General features: G+C 50.3%; 1 protein-coding gene across 12 annotated transcripts in view; it reads right to left on the bottom strand.

The window, feature by feature from the left end:
- The window catches only part of CELF6 (CUGBP Elav-like family member 6), a 217,905-nt gene that overhangs the window by 71,415 nt on the left and 124,322 nt on the right, over positions 1 to 22,168 (bottom strand). For 11 of the 12 annotated variants that reach the window (XM_043493751.1, XM_043493753.1, XM_043493752.1 and 8 more), the window contains exons 4-5: positions 3,954 to 4,082; positions 2,926 to 3,005 (exon numbers count right to left, since the gene is read on the bottom strand). In XM_043493751.1, the coding sequence (XP_043349686.1) occupies positions 2,926 to 3,005; positions 3,954 to 4,082 (209 nt within the window). The remainder of the gene's footprint in view (positions 1 to 2,925; positions 3,006 to 3,953; positions 4,083 to 22,168) is intronic. The other variant, XM_038419618.2, reaches the window with a different exon arrangement.

Raw genomic sequence — 22,168 nt, 5'->3', positions numbered from 1 at the left:
GACAATAAATATAGGTGACGAACCTGGAGCACAAACTTTCTGATGGCACCTGGCAGGTTTCTTTATTCTCCATTATTAACCCCTCCTGATCACTCTCTCTCCTTCTTGCGAGCTGCAACTTCTGTGTTAGTGATCGAGGTAGGGAGAACCTAGGCCGGTGTAAAACAGCAGAGTTCCACTGAAGTCAACAGAGCTATGCCAATTTACACCAGATGTGGATCTGGGCCATATGTCCTGGTTTCACCATCCTGCATAGGCCCGGATTTTTTTATATTATGTCCCTGGAACATCTTTCAGGATAGCTGGAATGTCCCAGATTTTCATTGCACCTGTCCAAATTTGTGGACTACAAAATATCTGTTCTTGTTGTAGTGTTGAACCAAGTAGGATTTGCTCTGTGTTTACCGGGAACCAAGAGTCCAGTGGAATGAGTGTTCAGAGTGATGAACAGTGTTTGGAGTAAAGGGAGAAGTGGAATGATCACAGACACTTTCCAAGCTGCTGTTTTGCTCAGAGTGAACGTTAGTGACACTTGTCCAGCATTTCATGATAAACTCATTCAGAATCTAGGTTAGTAGAAAAAATCCTCCACTCTGAGAAACAGGAACATGTTGCTGTTGAGTCAGAAGCTGGCCCACATTAAAACTAAGTGGACTTTTGGGTTTTGTAGGAATACTTTGTGGCCCTAAAACAGGTAGCCACAAAAGTGTCTGAGTCTGAAAATATGGTCACGTTAGTTGAGGTCAGGCTTGGGGGATAATGTGGAGATGGAGACTTCCTCTCATTTCTCTGTGGTATGATCCCAACATTAGATTTATGTGAGCGACTGATCTTGTATATCTCATGAGCATCAGATAGCATCTCTCAGCCACCCTGCCGGTGACAGTGCTAATTCGTGTCCAGGGTGATTCCACTGACTTCTGTGCAGTCCTGCCCGGGAAGAATTTGGCCCAGCTTTTCCATAGCAGAGTCTGATCAATGCAATATTTAATTGGCCCAGCTTTTCCATAGCAGTGTCTGATCAATGCAATATTTAATTGCAGTCGTATTTTATACTCATTGCTTTCCCCTGGACTCTGTTTCCGTCCTCTCCCATTCAGAATGTTGACCTTCACTGTTAATTAAATGGCAACTTTCTCTAGCCAGTGATTGAATTAACCCCTAACACCTGCCTAGAGAGCTCAGCGCTAATCAAAATAAAGGACAGGCCTGGTGTTATTTTTACAAGAAACTGTTTGATCCCTGAGATTTTGATCGAATTAAATGGAGGATCAGATTAGCTGGTGATTGGATTAAGGAGACAGCACTATGCATAGATGTGGGAGGGGAAGAGAGCATGGCCAGTAGGCGTATCCATTTCTATACCCCTCTGAGTACCTACTGAGGGGGCAATTTTACTGCAGTGCCAAGGGCATTGAGATGCAGAGGTGTGGATATGAGTGAGAGATGAGAGCTTCCTCTTCTGAGAGCGGTGGTGAAAGAGAAGAGGGAATGTGATGTGCCCAATGCCAGCTGCGACAGTGGCATGGAATGGGCAAAGTCCCAGCTCAGCAGCAAATCCTTTTTCTGAATTCAGTGACATGACGGAGCTACGGCTTTAACTGCCTTTCCCCTCTCAAGACTTGGTTTCAAATCCTGCCTCAGGCCAAAGGTGAAGGCTGCTGGGCTCGGTCTGGTTCCTAGCAGCTTTGTTCCCATGTCACAAAGTCACTGCCCTGCTCACAGTGTCTGTTTAGGAGAGGTCCAGGGCTGGAAGGAGAGGCTGGAGTGCTCTAGCGCAGGACTGAGGGACACTTGCAGAACCGGGCGGGGTGCCAGGATGAGAACAGCAGGGGGTGCTGCAGATTAAGACATAGATCTGCTGGCAAAGCTGTATGCCTGTGTAGGGATGTGGGGATACAGGAGTAGACGAGCGGGGGCTGGAGCTCAGGCCTGAGGGGCATTCACAGAGTGGTGTGGGGGAACCCCCCATAGCACCTGCCTACATTGAGACTGTGCTCCCAGGAGCAATCCTGCATTGGCAAAAAGGGTTTGGACAAGTTGGTGCCATGCAGGCCTTTTCCATCTCTACCAGTGGCATCAACTCAGATGTGTCCTGGGGAGGGGTAAATTCCCATCCCCCACACAGCCAGGACCCCTTTCTGGTCCCTGCTCCTCCCCCCAATAAATCTCCCTTTCTCTTACCCACCCAGTGCTGCCAGGAATCAAGTTCTTGGTAGATCCCCCACGCTTTGCTGGACAGGAACAAATTCCCAGTGCACCAGGTTGCAAGGATGTTTGGCCCAGACAGCCCTCACTGCCACTCTGTGGGAGGGGCAGCTGGGTCAAAGTCCAGTGGCATTGCAAGCATGCAGGTGGAGCCATGCTCCGGACCACTCCAGCACTGGCCGTACTGATTGGATATGGGACCACTGCTTAAAAGTGGTCAGGCCAGGGGCCCTCCCAGCTCCTATAGAACTTGGAGCAAGTGCAAAAATGGGGGGGTTGTCCCCACCGCACCCCCTGATTTGGCACCACTGATCGCTAATCTCCATTATTCCTGGAGTCTGTTAGCTACACTCAGAGACAAGGACATTTGGGGATTCGAGCTCATTGACCCAATGGACTTTCCTTACAACACCCAGTGTGTGTGTGTAAAACCACCCACTCTGAGGAGGAGCCTCAGGAGCTGATCAGTTGGGATGGAATTTCAGCCTCAGGTGAACTGGTTTAAACTAGAGATGGACAGTAAGTCACTGGGCCATGTTCTCCTGGTTCAAGCCCAGTCAATCCAGTGCAGATGCCTAGGGGTAACAGAGTGTGTGGACTATTCTGTGACAATATCTTTCTCTTGTGATACCAGGTGTAGCTCCCAGTTACTTAGCACGTGCAATGGAAGAGAAAGATGAGCCTATTTCTCTCTCCTGCCCCAGCCCTAGAACTTACCGGCATGGTCTGGCTGCCGTGCAGGCTGTTGATGGCTGCCTGGGCCTCCCCGTGGCTCCCATATTTTACAAAGGCACATCCTAGGGGAGAAAAGAACAAGTGTTAAGTTTGGGAGCTACAGCAAGAGGAACGTTGCAGAGGAGAATGTGTGCTCGTGGCACATGCTGGCAGGAGACTCTGCCTGCCCTGCATAGTCAAACCCGTCCAGGACATTCAGGAGAGGCAGCATTGCCTAGTGGGTAGAACAGAGCCCTGGGAGTCCAGGGTTCTCGCCCCAGCTCTGCACGGACTTGCTGCATCCCCTTGGGCATGTCCTTGTGGCGGTTATTCCATCCGCAAAGTGGGAATGGTCAGAGTCACCCAAGTATGTAAAGTGCTTTGAGATCCTCAGGTGGACGGGGCTGTGTACATGCAAAGTAATGCTATTGCTTAACAGCCTTGGGCTAGCGGGAAGGGGTGGAATGAGGGTGGGGCGAGGGCGGTGCAGGGGCAGGAAGAGGCAGGGCAGGGGCGGGGCCAGGGGTCGAGCACCCACTGGGCAGAGGAGAAGTCGGCGCCTATGGCTGGAGCTGAGGGGGGTATGCTGGCTGGCGGGAGTAGGAAGCTGGAGCTGGTCGGGGGGTGAGGCATGCTGGCTGTCCGGGCAAGTGGAGGCTGGAGCTCAGGAGGGTGCACTGGCTGGCCGGGGATGAGGCTGGAGATGAGGGGGGCGCACTGGCTGGCAGGGAAGGAGGCTGGAGCTGAGGGGGCGCCTCAATCTGGGCAGTGATTAGCAAGGAGCCCCCATGAGAGTGGCTGGAGTATCTCAGACACATTTGTGTTCCAACCCATAACAATCGTGTCACTTCTTGTGCAAAGGCTTGTGCCTGGCTGATGGCAACTCTCTGTCCCTACGCACAAACAGTAACGGAAAGGAGCTGGCACAAAGGGGCTCATGAGCCTGGGCAAAGGCAAGTCACGTGGCTGTTTGAGTGGGAGGTGGGTCGCGGTTTTGTCCAGCTCTCAGGTGGGGCCTGACGGTCTCCCACCTTTGCTGGCTCCATCGGGCCCTCTGAGGATGGTGCACTCTTCGATCTGGCCAAAGGGTTCAAACAGCCGCCTGACGTCGTCTTCGCTCTGCTGCTTCCCCAGCATCCCCACAAAGAGCTTCCTGTCTTCTGAAACCAAACCAAACATTGTTAGCCAGCGGAACAGGCATGCACACTGACGCAGTGAGCAGGGAGGCAGGGTGGCACTCAGGCATTACAAACACACACGCTGGAAGAATAAGCTGCACCAAACCAATGGGCCATGGCCTGGGGTGGCTACAGACAGATTCCTCATAAACTCTTTCCAGTCTTGCTTTGATCTGACTCAGCCATGTGGCTAGCTGCCTGCTTGCTGGTCCTTGGGACACTGTGTCGCATCCATTACGCCACACGTGTGAAGCAGATGAGCCAACCGTGAGCCCTCAAAGCTCTGCTTCAAGCCCAACAAACTCATGAGACTGGCTTAAAAATCATGAGATTTCAATAGACCACCAGTTGGGGGGGTCTTTTTAGTTGCTCCTGGTTTCTTTGGGGTATACTGAGTTTGAGTTTCCCAGCGTCTCTCTGCAGCCAGGAGGGCTAGAAACTTGCTTTTTTTAAAATGAAAGCCGAGATTCTCAGATGATCCCCTGACTCCAGGATCTGCAGTTTCAAGAAAAGCACCAAATATCACAAGACTCACAATTAAATCCCAAGAGTTGGCAACACTGTGGACACTTTTACTGGTTGCCAGTACTGTAGGCCAGTGGTTTTCAACCTGTGGTCTATGGACTCAGCAGACTAGATCTAAGATTTCCTAAGGGGTCTGTACCTCCATTCAAAATTTTTAGGGATTTGCAAGTGAAAAAGTTGAAAACCACTGTCATGGGCAATCTAGGGAAGTTGGGGGTCAAAATTTTGGAGCAGGCCAGAAGGAAAATGGGTGGCAAAAGGAAGATTAACCTATTCCTTGCATTGGTAAGTTTTGTGCTGTTCTAAAAAGACCACTTGGCCAGTCTGGTTATTTCAGACGATTTCCCATTATAAATACAGGTAATGGCAAAGAGCTGGCATCTTTGGGTTTGGCTCAGTCCCTGAAATACTGTCTCTAGCAGTGGCCAGTGAGTGATGTTTGCATCTTGCTAATTGTCCACTGCTTGCCCTGGGGCTGGGGATGAGAGCTGCACAGGGACTGGAATGTCTGTTGCATGGGAAACACTACCGATTTTAAAACTTGGCTTTTTCTGAATCAGAATGAACTGTTGAATTTCGAAATTTCCCGCCAATGAAATTTTAAAAATCATTTTGGATCCATTAAAGTTTTTCATGCAGATAAAATGAAACATTTTGTTTCTATTTCAACTTTTAACATTTAAAAAATTATAATATAAAATAAATTTCAACATGAAATTATTTTATTTTATATTAGAAAAAACAAAATAGTCATTTTAAAAAAAGGGAAAACATTCAATGTCAAAACATCCCATTTTTATATTATCAAAAAGCTTTGTTTTGATTTTTTTCTAAATTAATTTTAATAAAAATTGACAAATTCTCCATGAGTTTCAGTTTTGATGAAAAGGCATTTTCTGATGGACAAATGCTCAGTTGCACTATTTTCCACCAGCGCTACTGGGGTGAATTCTTCCTAATGCCGCAGTGAATCCCTTATATCCTGAGGCAAGAGATATAGTTAGCATGATCAAGTCATGCATAACTGCAAATAATTGCTTACAAAGTAGGAGTCAAATAAAAAAAACAACCCTTTCCCAGTGCTGATTTCATTGTGAATGGAAATATTTCGGGCATCTTAATTGCAATCAAACTGGTGGGTCCAGATAGTGATAGAGACTAACAGCAATGGTTGGTACAGAGGCTCAGAAACATACACTTGGTCTGGCTGAGCTTCCAAACTAGGGTGAGATCTGCTAATCGATAGCCCAGACCACTGAGAAGGTCTTGTTCCATAATATGCTCTCTCAGATGGAAGCCAAGCCAAAGTGAGCTGTAGCTCATGAAAGCTTATTCTCAAATAAATTTTTTAGTCTCTAAGGTGCCACAAGTACTCCTCTTTTTAAGTCAAAGTTGGCTCCCAGCTGCATCAGACTTCTCTCTTCAATGCCTGTTTATCATAGGTGCTGACTCCATGTGTGCTCTGGGGCTGGAGCACCCACGAGCAAAAATTGGTGGGTGCTCTGCACCCACTGGCAGCTCCCTGACCTGCCCCCCCCCCCAGCTCACCTCTGCTTCCACTCCGCTCCACCTCCATCCCTGAGCGCGACGCCGCGTCCTGCTTCTCCCCCATCCCTCCCAGCATTTGCACCTCCGGGGGAGGAGGAGGAACACGATGCGCAGGGGGAAGAGGTGGGGTCGGGGTGCGGATTTGGGAAGGGGTCCAATGGGGGAGAGAGGGGATGGAGTCGGGGTGGGGGTGGGGCCGGGGGGGGTGCAAGCACCCACCAGCGCCAACAAAAGTTGGCGCCTGTGCCATTTATGACATGCAACATGTGCAGTGTCCAGGGAGGGCATTAGAAAGAGAGCAGTGTGTTAGGGATTAAAAGGAGAGCAGGAACAGGTCTGTGGGATACGGTGTCTCTCACAACCTCATCTCTGGTTCAAATACAGCCCATGGCATTACTGCTCAGTGGCCCCTAGGGCTGGTCGAAACCTTTCACAGGAAAGTTTGCCATCAAAAAATGCTGACTGGACAGAACCAAATGGTTTTGTGGGTATGTGTCCATCTTATCAACCTTTTCAGTGAAAAATGATTGGAGCCCTTTGTTTCAACTTTACCATTTAAATTTAGATATATATATATATATAATTGTAACATAACATAAAGGCCAAAACGCAGGAGTGGAGGAAGCTCCCTAAAAGTGTGTGTGGTGTCACTGGTGCCTAAAGCTTGGCCCCGTCCCATGTGCTGCCCCTTCCCCCAATGCCCCACCCCCACTCGCTCCTCTCCACCCCCTGCCCCCCCGACACTTGCCCTTATGGCTGATAAAAAGTGATGGGATCATGGTCCCCGACCGACTCTGTTCTTGTGCCTCTGCCGAAAGGATAAAGTCAAAATGAGGCATGTCAAAAAGGTGGTTTTGAGGTTCCTGAAGCAGAATTTTTCAGAAATTTTGTTTCCCGGGAAATTTTAAAATTTCAACTTTTCATTCCAATTCAGGACAAAGGGAAATTTGGAAATGTCTCAATTTCCTGCAGCCTGGAGAATCTGCATTTCAACCCACCCTAGAGGCCTTCACAGAAATGGGTTGCAGTGCCTTTCCTGCAAGGCAGGTACCCCACGGGGCCAACACTAAAACAGTTGTTCCTAGTTAGTATCTGTTGGCAGTTGCAGTGGAGAGGCCAACCTGTGCATGACCCGTGGAAGTGAATCCCTCACCCCTGCCCTTCCTCTGTAGGGGAACCAGGAACGTTGGCAAGGACAGCATGCATGGTGTTGCGAGGACTGCATCAGCTTTGCTGAAGCTCCAAGGCCAACCACGAGCCATCCCTGAATTCAATTCCACTTTAAAGCAGAGGAGACCCTGGAGGGTTTTGTGGGGGGAGACCTGGGGTTTGTGCTTTGGGTCACAGTGAAAATCAGGTTGTTGGTCTGATCCTAGTGATCACAAAAGGGCCCCAGCAGGGAGCAGTCTGAAGTGCTCCCGAATGGTGCAGCCTGGCTGGAGCAGCAGAGGTGGTTGTAGGCTTGGATTGAGGGGCACCGGCAGAGCCCTGGGTGAGTGGGAATTCAAGGCTGGAATAGCAGGTTTGGCTGCAGATCAGAACTGAGAGGCATCAGCAGAGCTGCATGGGATCCCAAGGCTGGAACAGCCGGGGAAGTAGCAGGACAGAGGTGCATTGACAGGGCTGCATGTGGGAGCCCAGGATCAGGATAGCAGGGAGCTGTGGGTCAGGAAGAAGAGAGCTGGTAGAGCTCAGAACACTGGGGAACCTGGCCTGGGCCTGTCTTTCTCTGTCTTATCCCTTCCCAATCCACATGACGACCACACTCGTTCCCGCAAACCAAAGGCAGAGCATGTGGGCCGAGGCAGAATGTGTCTGTGGGGCAGCGGAGGGTGAGCCGGTGAAATGAAGAGAGACAGAGTGACTATTAACAACAATTGCATTTTTATGATTGACTATCAGAATAACCCACAGTCTCTGGCTGTGCCCAAGGGACATAAATAACTGAAACACGATGGAAGTGATGGTAAATAATGAGAATTTCATGATTATTACCAGCATCTGTCTTCTGCAGCCTGCATGCCTGTGCCGAGGCTAATGGCATTTGACAAAGAAAATAAGGTGTCCTGTCACAGGATGGCCAGAGAAAATAAATAAATAATGGCAGGGGACGATTAATGCTTTGTCAGTTATGGCACCAGGAAAATTAGTTAAGGGAACAGGGCTCATATATTGTCTAGTTAAACATAAACCATCTTGATAAAAGCTGGGCTTCTATTGAGCTGTAGGATTCAGCTTGGTGTAAATTTTGCTGACAGCTCCATGCCTCCGCTTCACTCTCTAGGTTTTACTCCTCCATCTGTCCTTGGATCCCTGGGATTGCTGTCTGGGCCTTGTTTGGGCTCATCAACACAAGAGAGTTACTCTGGATTAAGATAGGGTGTGAATTTAAAGAAGAATTACTTACTTTGGAATAACTCCAGGTGTGCTGTCTGGTTCAACCCACTTCCAAAGTGGATTGAGCTAATTTGGAAAAAGGAGTACATATTCTGGAATGAGAGTGGCTATGTATTCTTCTTTAAATTCATACCCTACCTTAATCCAGACAAGACCCTAGTTATTGGCTATATGCTAGCCTAGGACTTGGGAGAACTGGATTCAATGCTCAACTCTGCCATGTACTTCCTGTGGGACCTTGGCCAAGTTCATTAGCTTCTCTGTACCTGTTCCCAAACTGTACAGTGGGAATAGTAGCACTGTCCTACCACAGAGGAATGGTGTGAGGGTAAATATATTAACAACTAGGAGGTGCTCGGATGCCATGGTGATGGAGCCCAGCTAAATGCCACAGAGAGATAGATCAGGGCTATTAGCCAGATTCCCGCAGATCACCATTCAAAGGAACACTGGGAAGTCGCCTTTGAACAGTGATTTTATAATCGACACAGAGACCCACAGGGCTGCAGCTGCAGCATTTCCTTTGGGAATGCACAGCTCAGGAGCTAGGCCTGGGCATTGCGTCCTTCCAAGGGCTGGGCTGGAAGTGAAGGGGTTGCTTCGGGGGGGGGGGGGGGAAAGCAGGCCAGTCCCATGCAGACCCGAGAGATGATTCCCATTGGGGCTATGAGCAGGGAAGCGTGGCCTGCCCCAGGACGCTTGTCATGAGTGGTGTGGTGCCCAGAGACAGTGGAACAGGACTTCAGGAGCTGATCTCATTTGCATAGGCACACCCACCCTGCCTAGGGGCTCAGCATGATGGGATTGCTTGCCCAAATAATCACTTTTGGCTGCTGTTGGACCTCCAGGCTTCTTGTTATTGGGGCAGGAGTAAGGCAGCAGAACTGTGCTTGGCATGCCCTGATTGAGGGACTCACCCACAACAGAAGAGCACTTGCTAGGCAGGGCATGTGGGTCCCCAAACCCAATGAGTTGAGAGGGGGTGGGGACAGGTACCTGGTGGTGTGGGGGCCTGCTTAAGGGTTCTAGGCATCATTTCATCCTTTCTCTCTGTACTGTGTAGCAACAGAGCTAATTTAGACTCAGATAAGAGTCTTGTTATATACTGCAGGTCTGTGTTAAGTGGAGTGACCTGAAAACATCACAGTGGTTCTGTGATTGGCTGGCAGGGTGGCTGGTGGAGAGGACCGGAGCAGTGCCCTGCAGAGAGGCGAGGTGACTGGGCAGCTTATGGAGAGGAGCGGCGAGTACCTGGGAAGTGGTGCGAGTAAGGTGCCTTCTTACCCCTGCATCCAGGGTGGGAGGTGAACTCTGCAGATGCACCTCTGAACTCTGGGTCTGCCCTGACCAAGGACAACAACTGTGAGTGGGTGCAGAGAAGGGACGGGAATGTTAAAGGAACTTTTGGTTGCTGGATTTAAGAGCCTGAGGCAAAAGGACACTGCCCAATGTACTCTGGGGTGGGGCTTTTGCTCATGGTTATGGTTATGAATCCTGCTTGTGGCGTTTTCCCAAATTAATGCTGGTTACTTCCCACCTTTTATTAAAAGTTTCTTTTCTACACTCAGACTCTGTGCTTGTGAGAGGCCCCAGGGGGTGGCATGTAATTGTTCCAGGTTACTGGGTCGGGGCTCAAGCCAGTTCTATGTTGTATTGTTGAAAAGGAACCCTTAGATAGTGAACTCGGCCTTGGTTGCTGCCAATTCCAACAGGCAGAAGGGTTACAATATAATATTTTGAAAAAATCAGAATAAAAAGTCATTTCAAAACAAAGAATCAGAACATTTTGTCCGGAAAATGTCAATACAGGATTTTTTGGCATAGTCACAACTACCCCATCTCCCTGGTTTTCCTCCCTAACGCAACGTCAGTGAAACTGACCTGATTTCACAAGGAGTTTCAGTTTCCACAGAGCTGCAGATTCTGCCGGAACAGGTGCCCTGGAAGTGTCTCTGACCAGCCCTACTGCCCACCCTACAGCCCTACTGCCCATCCAGATTACACCCCCCAAACAAGACAAAAGGAAATCCACCTGTCCTCCTCAATCTCCGAGACATGTGAGCCCATCCAAGATGTGTATGACCATCTAGCACCAAAGGCACAGAGCTCTCTATGCCTGTATAACCCTGCTTCCTTCGGCACCTGTCTGCAAGCACCCCGAGATGTGTGGACATGCCCATAGAGTGACCTTCCATAGACATATGGATACATCTGTGTAACCTTCCCTGTCCTGAACATGTGTGGGTACAACCCTATAATACCCCCACAGAAACACAGACCACATTGCTCCATCTGCGACGTGTGGCTGTAGCTCAGTGAAGGGTGGGTATAACGCCCTTCCCAAGAGACGGCTACTCCTGGACACTGACCCCCTCAGAGAAGCGTAAGCCCAGCAATCATCTGTCCCTCTGAGACAGATGAGTGCATCCACTCAGCCACAGTAGGGTGCCCCCTTATGAACGACCCAGCCCACAGATCCAGGACAGGCCGCTATCAGCCTGCCCCAAGAGGGGTAGAATGCTGATCTAGGCACATGCATGCTACATGTTGTGATTAGGGCCAGTCAAAAGTTTTCCATCAAAACCGGATTCCAACAAAAAATTGGGCTTTTCAATGGGAGAAGCGCCTGCCTGCCACAGGGAGGTGTGGTTTGTTTGTGGAAAACTCCAAATATTTCCATTGGAAATGCTGCTGCGGTGCCCCATGGCCATTGCTGTTCAGCTGCCTTGTGCTCCTGGGCTGGACTACACCACCTCTGAGGTACCATGTTGTCTCCTCAGCCCCACCTTCCTCCCTGCTTTCCCTGCAGGACCTCCGCACTCCAGGTCCCTCATCCCCTTTGGCACAGACATACTCCTTCCCCTTGATTTTCTGGCTGGAGCTACCCACTGGCATTGCCCAGATGATCCTGACTATTGCAGGGTTTTCACACCTCATCTTAGGGTGATCTAGCAGAAAAGCCCTGCATTCCTAGGCAGGGTCCTGGCATCCGCCACCAATGAACCACACATCTAATTACGCGTGGCAGATAGAGGGAGTCCATTCTCATGCTTAAGGGCAGCAGCAGGCCTGCCCATGGGTCAGGAAGGAATTTGCCCTCCATGTGCGGAGCACACAATTGGTTAGTGGGTTTTTTTAATGTTGACGTCTTCTGAAGCAGCTGGTATTGGAGACAAGCTGAACTGATGTGCCTGGCGGGACTGGATACTGGATGTGATGGCCAAATGCTCTGCTCCACTATGGCCAGAGGTGGGACACCAGCCTAGAGGGGCCAGCGACTTATTTCCTGGTATTCCAGAGCAATGGCAGAGAAGAGACAGGACTCAACTAATGAATACAATACCGAGGCTGCTGTGCTGAACACAGACAGACCATGTGGTTCTCCTCATCTACCAGATTGACTCACAGCCTCTACCACCTAGTCTACTTACACCCTGGTCTGGACTCAGCAGTCACGTCCGGGACTGCATGGCAGCCTCTGGGATTGCGCAACCCAAGGATCAGATCTGGCACATGGTGTGGTCAGGCTGAGTTCTTTGCCAGCTGGTTGTCATCACAGTATATTCAGGAGAGGTCAAGGGCCCTTTCCTTAAAGACACCCACAAGGAGGTCTGGAAACAGAAAGGGGAAGGAGTAGGTGGGGGATGCTGGATATTCAGGGCTGGGGGGCTGGGGAGAAGCAATCGCCTGCCTCCGTGGGATTTCTCCTCCACTGAGCAATACATTGCAGCCAGGCGCAGGCGGCTTGCTCGCACTCTCCTTCCTATTGATTTTTAATCCCTCACCAATTACATCCTGTAAGTGGGTAATTTATTTCCAGGGTCCCCTTGGGATGCGCTGGAGGTGTCGCTGGCACCAGCTGAGTCGTGGTTAATAACTACATCTCACTTGGAATACAGTTATTTACCCCGCTTTAGAGATTTCACAAACAGCCATCACGCCAGGGACAGGCGGCCAAGGAGAAAGACTGGTGCTGACACACCCCAGCAGCTTTTACCCCAGGGAGCAGCTTCACCCTGGAAAGGGGCCTACAAGGAACGTAGCTGGTCCGGGGGACTTCGTAGCCTTTCCAGATCCCACCAAGCTCACTGGCTTTCAGCTGGGAGGTGGGTTTGGGGCCAGGAGGCAGAGGCGAGGCTAAAGTTCCACCCTTCACTCCTGCTCACACTGCCCTCCCTACCCCCAGCAGACTCTGAGCTAGGAGAGCATTATCCTTCTACTGTCTGGATAGCACTGAGCACAATTGGGCTCTGTCCAGGCTGGGCTCTCTGGGCACTACCACAATACCCAGGAGATGGGGAAACTAAGGCACGGAATGCTAAAGGTCCATACAATGGACTTATAATGGAGACAGGGATAGCACTGTGGCTTCCTGATTCCCAATGTCTGGTTCAAACAGCCAAATCACACTTCCTGCCACAGCCAGGAATAAACTGGCCCCTCATCCCCAGGAGTCCTGACTCCCAGGGCCAAGTTCTCTGCTCCCTGACCCCAGCCTTACATTGGGGTAACCCCACTGACTTCAGCATAACGACTCCTGCTTCACTCCTGTGTAAGTGGAAGAGCAGATCCACATTCCTGCTTTGGCAGCTAGGCCATACCCGCAGAGTAAGGGACATACTTTCCCAGGCCCCTGCTCTAACCACTAGACAACACTGCTTGGACCAGGGCATGCCCGTTGCTTGAGGCTGACAATATTCTTATTGCCTGGCACTGCAGTGGAGTCTTCCTGATGGTATTTGGTCAGGAGACAGAACACGCCAAGAGCCAGGATCTAGACAGCACTGATAGCCTTCCCAAAGGGGGCAGAGTGGGGACATGGGTCTGCTTTCCTGCCCACCAGCCAGCTGAGCTAGAGCTTTGGGTACTATGAATAGAGTGTTGAAGGGGGCTGTGTGCCTGCAGACTGCCTCCAGAAGCGCTCATTGGGGCAGAGAACCCCACCCCTTCCAGGGCCCAGGCCCTCAAAGATGCTGGCTAGTAGAGGAAGGATGGCCTGCTTTGCTGTTTGAATACTGAGAAGAGGGTGTTTTAGCCATTGGGGGAGGCACTATAAACATGCAGAGCTGCAGAGCAGAACCCAACAGCATGGGGCCAGGGCAGGAGAACCAGATGGCTCTGGTCAGCGCGAGGCAGCACGGGCTGGTGGCTGGAGCACTGGCGTAGCTGTTCTGCCTCTGCCACTGACCCACTTCGTGATCTCGGATAAGTCATTTCCTCTGTTTTCTTCCCACCCTGTCTATCTTGGGAGCTCTTTGGGCCAGGGACAGTCTCATACTAGGTGGCTCTACAGAATCCAGCACGACGGGACTGATTTTGAGTGGGCACACCAGGCGCTACTATAGTACGTTTCAGGGTGATGTATTGATGCTGTCCAAAGCAGGACCTGGTCTCTTACCACCCATCTGTACAGAACCTTGCACAATGGGGGTCTGCTCTTGGTTGGGGCTGCTAGGATGCTTCTTATAATACAAATAAGAGCAACAAGGAAGTGCAACTGACCAGGCTCTGGGGCTGGGCGTGGTTCAGCAAACTTTACTGGTAAATTCTGTCAGGATAGTTTGGGGTGATGATTCCCCTGCAGTGCACAGGATTTCAAGGGGGTTTGTTATGAAAGAGCTGACTGCTCCAATTTCCATACCTTTCGAGGCAGCTGACAAACACCAATTTCGTAAATCCAAATTTTAAAATAGAACCTTTCAAGGATTGGAGGCTTTGCTCAAAAACTCTCACTAGCAGGTAACACTTCCAAGGCTGATCTTGAAATGAATCGTTTTCCCCAAACCACCAAGAAACGCAAAAGTTTAAATGCTGCACATTCCAAATGTCATTGCACATGTTGTGCAAGGTGCAACAAGCAAAGACAGAACCTCAGCAGTGACAAGTATTCTCAGTGGTTACTCACTTCTTTGCCTTTAATAACCAAATGCAAGGGGAGATATTTTAACTACAATGGGCCAGATCCTGACACCCAGACTGGCTGTGGTGGGATTTACACTGGGGACACTGAACTCGGTGCAGGGAAACGCCAGTTTAGAAAAATAAGTTAAGCAAACATATAACTCTTGTAACATGAGCCCCAGCCAAGGCACTACTTGCAGTAGAGCTGCATGTTGTATGAATATGGTATGTAAACATTACTCATGATCTTCAGAGTGGAACACTTCCCAATCCCAAACCTGACATGCAACTTCCCCTACTACTCCAGTCCTAGAGTCCCACAAACAGCGCTGCCAATATCCCTCAATCCTGAGCCACAGCCCCCATTCCATGATCCCAGGCCTGGGTCCCCATACCGCAGTGCCAATGCTCCTTAGTCTGGACCAGCAACCCCTGTGATCATTATTATTCTTAGCGTTGTAATAGCCCCTGTGGGCCAGAGACAAGGACAGGATTCATTGAGCTGGTGCCATACACACAAAGAACAAAAGCCAAGCTCAGTTTGAAGAACTTACAATGAAAACTGGCCAGCGGATAACTCTGTTTTGCAACAACTTTTAAGATTTTGAATTTGAAATTTGTTTTTGTTCCACATTGGAATGAAAATGAAACCTTGCAAATAAATTGCATCAAGATGGAATAATGATGGAATGTCCACTTCTTCCTCATAAAAGTCAAGTTGTTGATTCTCATCTCTCTCTTGTCAGAACTGATCAGGGAGCTCCGGACCTCAGAAACCTTCCCAGCCAAAACTTCACCAAGACCCAGACATCTCCATGAAATTTTTTGGTTTCAGTGAAACAACATATTTTAACGAGGAGTCTATGACAATCTCTCAGCTTTCAGCTGTATATCTCTGCACAGTGTAGCCAGCATCTGTGTGTCTGGAAATGAACAAAGCTTATATAAATATCAAAGAGAGGCAGAGTCTTTTCCCAGGGCCTATTGCTCGATGCATTCCCCACTCTTCCCTTGGGTCTCTTCATTCTGTTTCTCTCACTGATAAATCCTACTCCAAGTTCAGACTTTGCCCCACATCGCTTTCGCCCCTCTATCTATCAGTAGCAGATATCATGGCCTTGCAGGTCGACATCCCATTAGAGGAGGAATCAGTGACACAGAGTCTGGGTATATTCGTAGAGCAATTTATTTGTACTATATATACACCAGTCCTGGAACAGAGGTGGTCACAAACAGTGCACAGATCTCCTCTCAGCAACTGCAACCCAAACCCCAAAGTCTAGGTTCCAGGGAGCAACTCTTCCCTAAGAACTGACCCTGGTTAGAGATCAAGGCAAAATGCAAACTCCCCAGTTGCTTGCCACAGCTCCCCACCACAAAACTAGCAACACAGTATTACAATATTTCTTCCATGACTGAACCATTCTCTCATGCTAAGAAAAAGAGCTGGTAAGATTATGTGTAACACTGCCACCTGGTGACTCCTGACATGACAACCCCATTAGGAGCCAGCCTGCAACATCAGACAGTATCAGAGGGTCCCTCTTCCCCTTGCTCAGAGCCATTGGGACTGTCCACAAGGCAGGGGTTCTTCTCACCAGAGGAGGGGCGATGGGGCAGCAAGCCCAGCAGATGGATGGCGAGTGAGAGAGGTGGCTGGGTGGAGGACACAAGGCTGTGCTATGGGATCTCTGGAGGGGCTGGACAGGAAGGATTTGGTGCTGGATTTACATTCTAGTAATGGGCTCCAGATGGGCAAAAAGATTGCACGGATACTGCACATGGGCCACTGCCCAGCACCAGTCAACCACCTCATCAATACCCTGATCTGTCTCCAGCCTCCTGAGGAGGGAATTAAAAACTTGGCCTGCTTTCCCTTTTCTCCGCTGCTGTAACAAGCTGCATTGACTGGCGGTGGACAGGCCACATGCTGCATGTGTGCCTGTCCTGGGGTGTGAGTGTGAGTGCAGGCACGTGGCAGTGCATGGGCTGGCTTTCCCTGGAAGCTGCCGTGGGAGGGGGTGCATGGTCATGGGCTGTGGGCATTGGCTGTAGTGTGAGGTGCGGGCGTGCTTATACTGTGGCAGGGGTGGCAAAGAGGGTGTGATTTACTGTTTAAGGAGTGAAAGATACATAATCACAGTATGTCTGTGAGGGGGTGTGCCTTCTCAGTCCGTCTGTGTCAAAATGTGCATGTTAGTATAGTATATTTGTTCATGGTGTAGGGTGTAGAAGGGGAGTATAAAGCATGTGTGCAAGTATGGTGTATTGCCCAAGATGTGTGTGCGTGTGTGAATACATACAGTGTATTTCTTCATGGGGTGTGTGTGCAGAAGGGGTAGATAAACTGTGTATGTGTGTGTGTATGTAAGTATGGTGAACTGCTCAGGATGTGTGTGCGCGTGTGAATACATACAATGTATTTGTTTATGGGGATTTGTGTGCAGAAGGGGTAGATAAACGGTGTGTGTGTAAATATGGTGTATTGCCCAGGCTATATGTGGGGCGGGTGTGTGTGTGTGTGTGTCCATGATGTGTGGGTAGCTCTCAGATGTTTCTTGTTAGGGGGGGTGCCCCTCTCCCCTGGTGAGACTCTGCATTCATTCTTGTAATGTATTACCATCAGCAGCGCTGGATCATGTGGATGGGCTGATCCTGTTTGTTCACTGGGCTACAGAATTCAACCCAGGAGACCTAAAGCTCCTTCTATTTTTGTTCCCCATTTGGGCTCTTCATCCCCCCCTGCATTGCTTGCATCTTTGCAGACTGTGACAAGTGTTGATGCATGCATGTGGTCTGTGTGTGGTGTGCATTTGTGTATCTGGTATGGCCTACACATGTGTGTAGGGCATCTACAGCTGTTGAGGGGTTTGGTGCCCATATGGTGTGTTGTGTACTATAATGTTTGAGTGAGTAGATCCATGTGTACGCTTGTGAGTGTGTGTGTGTATCACATGGTGTGGGTGCAGTACATGTAGTGTTTGTGTATGCTTGTGGGTGTGTGTGGGTAACAGAGGGTAGGTGTGTGGCAAGGAATCTCTGCCTGTGTGTGGATGCAGTATAAGTGGTGTTTGTGTACGCTTGTGAGTGTGTGTGGATATCACAGGCTAGGCATCTGGCTGAGGAATCTCTGCCTGTGTGTGGGTGCAGTAGATGCTGTGCATGCTGTACGTGTGTGTCTGCCCTGCTACAGGACACAGGCTTGGCTAACGTTTATGAAATCCACATTCCAGCTATTGAATATGCCTGCTGCTCTTCTGGCCATGTTCTGGGCTGAAGGGGCTGAGCCTGGCCTCCAAGGAAAGCAAAGGCTGCAGGCCCGGGAATGGAAGCAAGACGGGCCGGTGTGATGGAGAAATCAAAGGCTGCAGGCCTGGGAATGGAAGCAAGGCTGGCCGGTGTGACGGAGAGATGGAGAAAGCCAGCCAGGCCACGCACTGCATGGAGATAAGGGCTAAATGTTAATCACTGAGGTGGAAAATGCAGCAGTCGCACACAGCTACCTCCAAACACGCTGTGAAATTAGCGGTGGACCAAGTCATCTGCTGGCGTAAATCCGCACAGCTCCACTCACATCAATGGCGCTATGCTGGGCTGAGAGCAGTGGAGTTACCGCAAATTTACACTGGAGTGCTGGGGAGCAGTGTCTGACCTCCTGGGGATGGCCAGCTCTCTACAATGACGTCACTTCATTACTTACCCCTGGTTAACAGGGCTGTGAGATCGGAATCAGGCCCCGGGCATTGACACCTGTGTAACTCAGGAGTTACGGCTTGGAAGCCAGTGGTGGCACAGAGGGAAGATGGATCTCTGGGTCATTACATTGGATGACCCACTAATCGTGAGACCATATGGCCTGAGAAAGTTTAAGGCTTCACAGGGTGTCCGTGCATTCCTTTGGGATACCTGGAGGGGAAATACATTGACTGGGCCTGATCCTCAGCTGGTGGCAATGGAGTTGTGCCAATTTACATCTGTGGAAGATCTGGCCTGTATTTTCTATTGGGAAAGGGCAGAGAAAGAGCGACAGGAATGATGGGAGCTGCCTGGAGAGAGAAACCAGCCACCCAGCTGGAGAAGAGCTCAACAAATTGCAGCTCGGTTCTGGTGCCCCATGCGGGAGATGGAAGAGGGGCTCCCTCATGGAAATGCACCGTCCAGGAACAACCGATGTACCCATCAAACTTGCCACTTGCTAGCTGTCGGGAGGGGAAGAAGAACCAATAACCCAGGCATCTTTAGCACATCTGATCTAAGGTTTGTGATCGAGGTGAGATCTCTGTTTGTCTCCAAATCTGCCTGCCATGGATCCTGAGATTCCCCTAGGCAGGAGAACAAACAGATTGCATTCAGATAACAGCCATTTCCTAACAGGCATTAGCAGAACCAATCAATCGGGCTCCTCGCCCCGAGACACATGACCCAATCAAAGAGAGACAAGGCCAAGAAGACGAGCAGAGGGTGTGAGATTAGAGCACGACTCTGCAGTTTTGCTTCCCTCAGCTCCCCAGAGCTAATGGCCTGGTCAGGGATTGCCTGGGAACTGGGCACCTTTCATGGGGACTGGCAATAGCAAAAGCACAGGTTGCCAGCTCTGGTGCCCCTTCTGCCCACCAGCAAACTCAGGCCTGGCACTTTGCCAGGAAGTGGCAAGCCAAATCAGCAGGTGGTGCTCTTCCTTATAAGATTCTCTTCAATTCGGAGCTCTGTGGGGCAGGAAGTGTGTCTTCAGGGTGTATTTGTACAGCACCTTGCACACTGAGGAGCAGAGCAGCACCATCGCACAATCAATATTCCAAGTAAGGAATAACAAGCCCTGACCCAATGCCCCAGCCTCCACTGGAGGACTAGCAACATTCCAGTGATTTGCCTGTATCCGGGAGGGCGGGTTCAGCCCAAGTTAAAACAGATCCTGGTTTCTAATCCCCCCCCCGCCCAGCTGGGTCAGCTAGCCCAGCCTTAAGGCCCCTCCAAACCCAGGTTACAGGTTTTTCTGTATGGATGGTAGGGGGGTTAGACTAAAACCCAGATAAGACCCTGGGTTAACGGTGCAGTGAAGACAGACCCTAAACAGAGTTCAGAGACCCCTTTTGTTCTTTGGGTCATTTCTATAGACCCTGATTACGTTTAGCCCTATTAAACTCTACCGGGATTCTCCATAAGGGTTGATTTTTACAGCTATGGGGTTGTCAGGGATTTTCCCCTTTCAATTCTCTGCTGGCACAAAACCTCCAGCAGATAAAAACCAAAACAACCCGACTGGAAATAAACATGGATATTCCCCATCAAACTTTGCTACAAACACCAGTCTCACGCCCTTCTGTGCCTCCTGGGAACCTCTTGCGACCATCGCCATGGGACTTGTGTGTGCGAGTCAGTCCCGGGGAATGGCAGGGCGGCCATGCTAGCTGCCCTAGAGAGAGATTGCGCTCTGGCCCTGCCAGGCCAGCAGAAAGAATAACGGGGCTGTACATATCCACCACCCAGCGACTTTCTCCAAAGCATCTAATGGGCCACAGGTCATGCCAGAGCTCCACCAATGGCGGAAATGCTAGGCCAACAGCTTGGCACGTGGTGTGACAAAGTGGGGTTTTCCTCTTGTTATGCTATATGTGTGTATATGTGAGTCTTACTGTTTTGCATGAATACTGTGTGTGCCTCAGTTTCCCTATGTACTGCACCAGTGCCTAGGTGGTGGGGATAAGGGTGTGTGATTTTTGCTGAGACCCTTGGGGGGCCGGTGAGACTGCTTTAGCTGCCTGCAGGTAAGCTATGGACAGTGCCCTTCATAATCTGAGAACCAGGAGGGGGACGCGACCAAGTGACACTTTGCCAGGGAAGTAGGACAAAAACCGGAGAAGAAGCAATGGGTATGTCTGAGGCCAGGCAGCAGGGTTGAGTTCAGTCTCCTGTGGGGGACTCAAGGAGTGGGGAGTCCAGGGCATCTGGCCCGGGGTTCCCCCAAGACGGACTTGGCTGAAAGTCACTGATTTCTGTTCTAACAAGTTCTGTTCTATGCTGTGTTCCTGTCGACTAATAAACCTGTTTTACACGCTGGCTGAGAGTCATGGCTGACTGTGGAGTTGGGGTGCAGGGCTCTTTGGCTACCCAGGAGACCTGCCAGGCAGACTCGCTGCGGGAAGTGCACGGTGTGAAAAGGGATGCTGGATATGCCGAGGTCAGACTCAGGGAGGCTGAAGCTGTGTGAGCTTCTTGCCCTGGCAACAGTGTAGAGAGGAGGCACGCTACACCAGAGTTCTGACTGGCTTCATTCAGAGCTGTTCCAGGGCATCAGCCCAGTGATGGTGGGAGGGCGAGAGAGAACTGAAAAGGCAGTGTTTGGGGCGGGGTGGGGGTTCATAGAAAACTGGAGCATTTAGAAAAAAAATGAAAATTTTCCTCCAAACTGATCATTTTCAGACTAGGCTATTTTTTTAGTCACAAGAGTTTCTACTGAGACACTTGGACCAGGTCTGCTTCAGAGTTTGGGGCCTGGAGTCTAGTCTGCCATGGCTGAGAACTATCATCACACAAAGCGCAACAGACAGCTCCAGGCCTTCAGCCTCACCAGATGCCCTAGGTCTAGGAGACAAACAGAGCATCACCCATCCCTGCCAGTTCTTCTCTACCTCAGGGACTTCTCTGGCCCTATCACTGTTGGTGCTGAGCACCTCACAATCTTTAATGAATTTCCCTTAGCAAGCCGCCAGGGAGGTAGGGCAGTGCAAGAATCCCCATAGTCCAGATGGGAAACTGAGGCACAGAGCAACTGAGTGACTTGTCCAAGGCAGAGACAGGAATGGAAGTGGGGGTCCCTAAGTGGCAGGCTGGCACTCAAACCATTGGCCTAGCCTTCCTCTCCGGCCGTCTCTTGTCCTTTACTCCCTCATGCTGGGTCCCACGCACACTAGCAATGCTCCCACCCACCTGCGAGGGATGAGAGCCCCGTTCTGCTCCCTGCAAATAGAAGGTGAGCCAGCCCCATGCTCAGGCCTGTCCATGCTGCTGGGTGAGTGACAGCCTGCCGCTTGGAGTAATTGTGTGTGATGCAGAGAAGGGAACGGGCTCACCAATCACTGGGGAACCAGGCCAAGGCCAAGTTCTTATTGATTCCTGGGCCGTTTATCTCTGTATTTGCTGGGCATCTCAGATGATAATCACAGCTCCCTGACATTTCGGGAAGAGGAATGGGTCTAACAGCAGGCTGGAGGGACAAAGGCGTCCTGCTCCAGCCTGCTGCCCCATGGCTTTTAAGATTCAAGACACATCCATCCACATCCGCCCTGCAACAGCGCTGGCCTCTCACTAGGCAAGAGAGAACTCCCCAGTGAGCATTTCAATGGCGAGAAGCACTCAGAATTCGGTTAGAGTGTTCACTTTAAAGTTAGCTGCAGTTCCAGAAGGTGCCTTCAAAAGAGTTTGGTTTGGCTCTTCATTTATCTCAGGGACAAGGGAACTGGACTGGATGAAAGCAAACCAGAGACTGAGCGGCAACAAACTCCTGCTGGTGCTGGGGAAGTTTGAGTCACATCTAGTGCCAAAATTTGCACCTGGTTTCTATTGCTATAATGGGCCAAACCAAAACACCGCCGTCCATCCCCAGTTTTACCACTTGTGCCTGACTCACATGAGAACTTGATAGCTTTTCCCCTGCAAAGCCTGGACTCTGGCTTTCAGGCTCTGCTTATTTCAGGTTG

This window comes from Dermochelys coriacea, chromosome 10 (genome assembly GCF_009764565.3).
Source record: "Dermochelys coriacea isolate rDerCor1 chromosome 10, rDerCor1.pri.v4, whole genome shotgun sequence".
NCBI classification, from domain to species: domain Eukaryota; kingdom Metazoa; phylum Chordata; order Testudines; family Dermochelyidae; genus Dermochelys; species Dermochelys coriacea.
The sequence above is the reverse complement of the archived record's forward strand: the minus strand, read 5'-3'. Positions and strand labels throughout refer to the sequence as shown.